Source organism: Nanorana parkeri, unplaced genomic scaffold (genome assembly GCF_000935625.1).
Source record: "Nanorana parkeri isolate BGI_ZX_2015 unplaced genomic scaffold, ASM93562v1 scaffold1846, whole genome shotgun sequence".
NCBI lineage: Eukaryota > Metazoa > Chordata > Amphibia > Anura > Dicroglossidae > Nanorana > Nanorana parkeri.
The window spans coordinates 282,400-282,767 of NW_017308114.1; the positions used below are offsets into that span (position 1 = coordinate 282,400).

At 54.1% G+C, this 368-nt stretch overlaps 1 protein-coding gene across 1 annotated transcript in view; it reads right to left on the minus strand.

Moving 5' to 3' along the window:
• Positions 1–352, minus strand: part of ILK (integrin linked kinase) — a gene marked incomplete at its 5' end in the record, with an annotated part of 12,152 nt that extends 11,800 nt beyond the window's left edge. The window contains one exon of the mRNA XM_018571820.1: positions 239–352. Within this exon, the coding sequence (XP_018427322.1) occupies positions 239–352 (114 nt within the window). The remainder of the gene's footprint in view (positions 1–238) is intronic.
• Between the last annotated feature and the right edge of the window lie 16 nt (positions 353–368).

Below are 368 nucleotides of genomic sequence, written 5' to 3' on the forward strand. Positions count from 1 at the left end.
CATGGGGGGGGAATTTACCAAAACCGGAGCAGAGGGAATCTGGAGCAGTTGCCCGTGGCAACCAATCAGCATCTCTCTTCAGTTTGTACGGTTAAGGTTTGAAAATGAAAGGTGGATGCTGATTGGTTGCCAAGGGCAACTGCTCCATATTCTGCCTGCTCCAATTTCTGCTAAATTCCCCTCATAGTATACGACTCCCCATCCCCCTCCTCCCCCTGCAGACACAGCAACGGTACACCCGACGACGCACCTCTGCGACCTCATCCTGCCCCCAGAAGCAGGCGTAGTGGAGGGAGGAGTTCCCGTGTTCATTGACGGCGTTGACATCGGCCTTGTGCTGGATGAGCTGCAAAACAAGAGAGACGAGT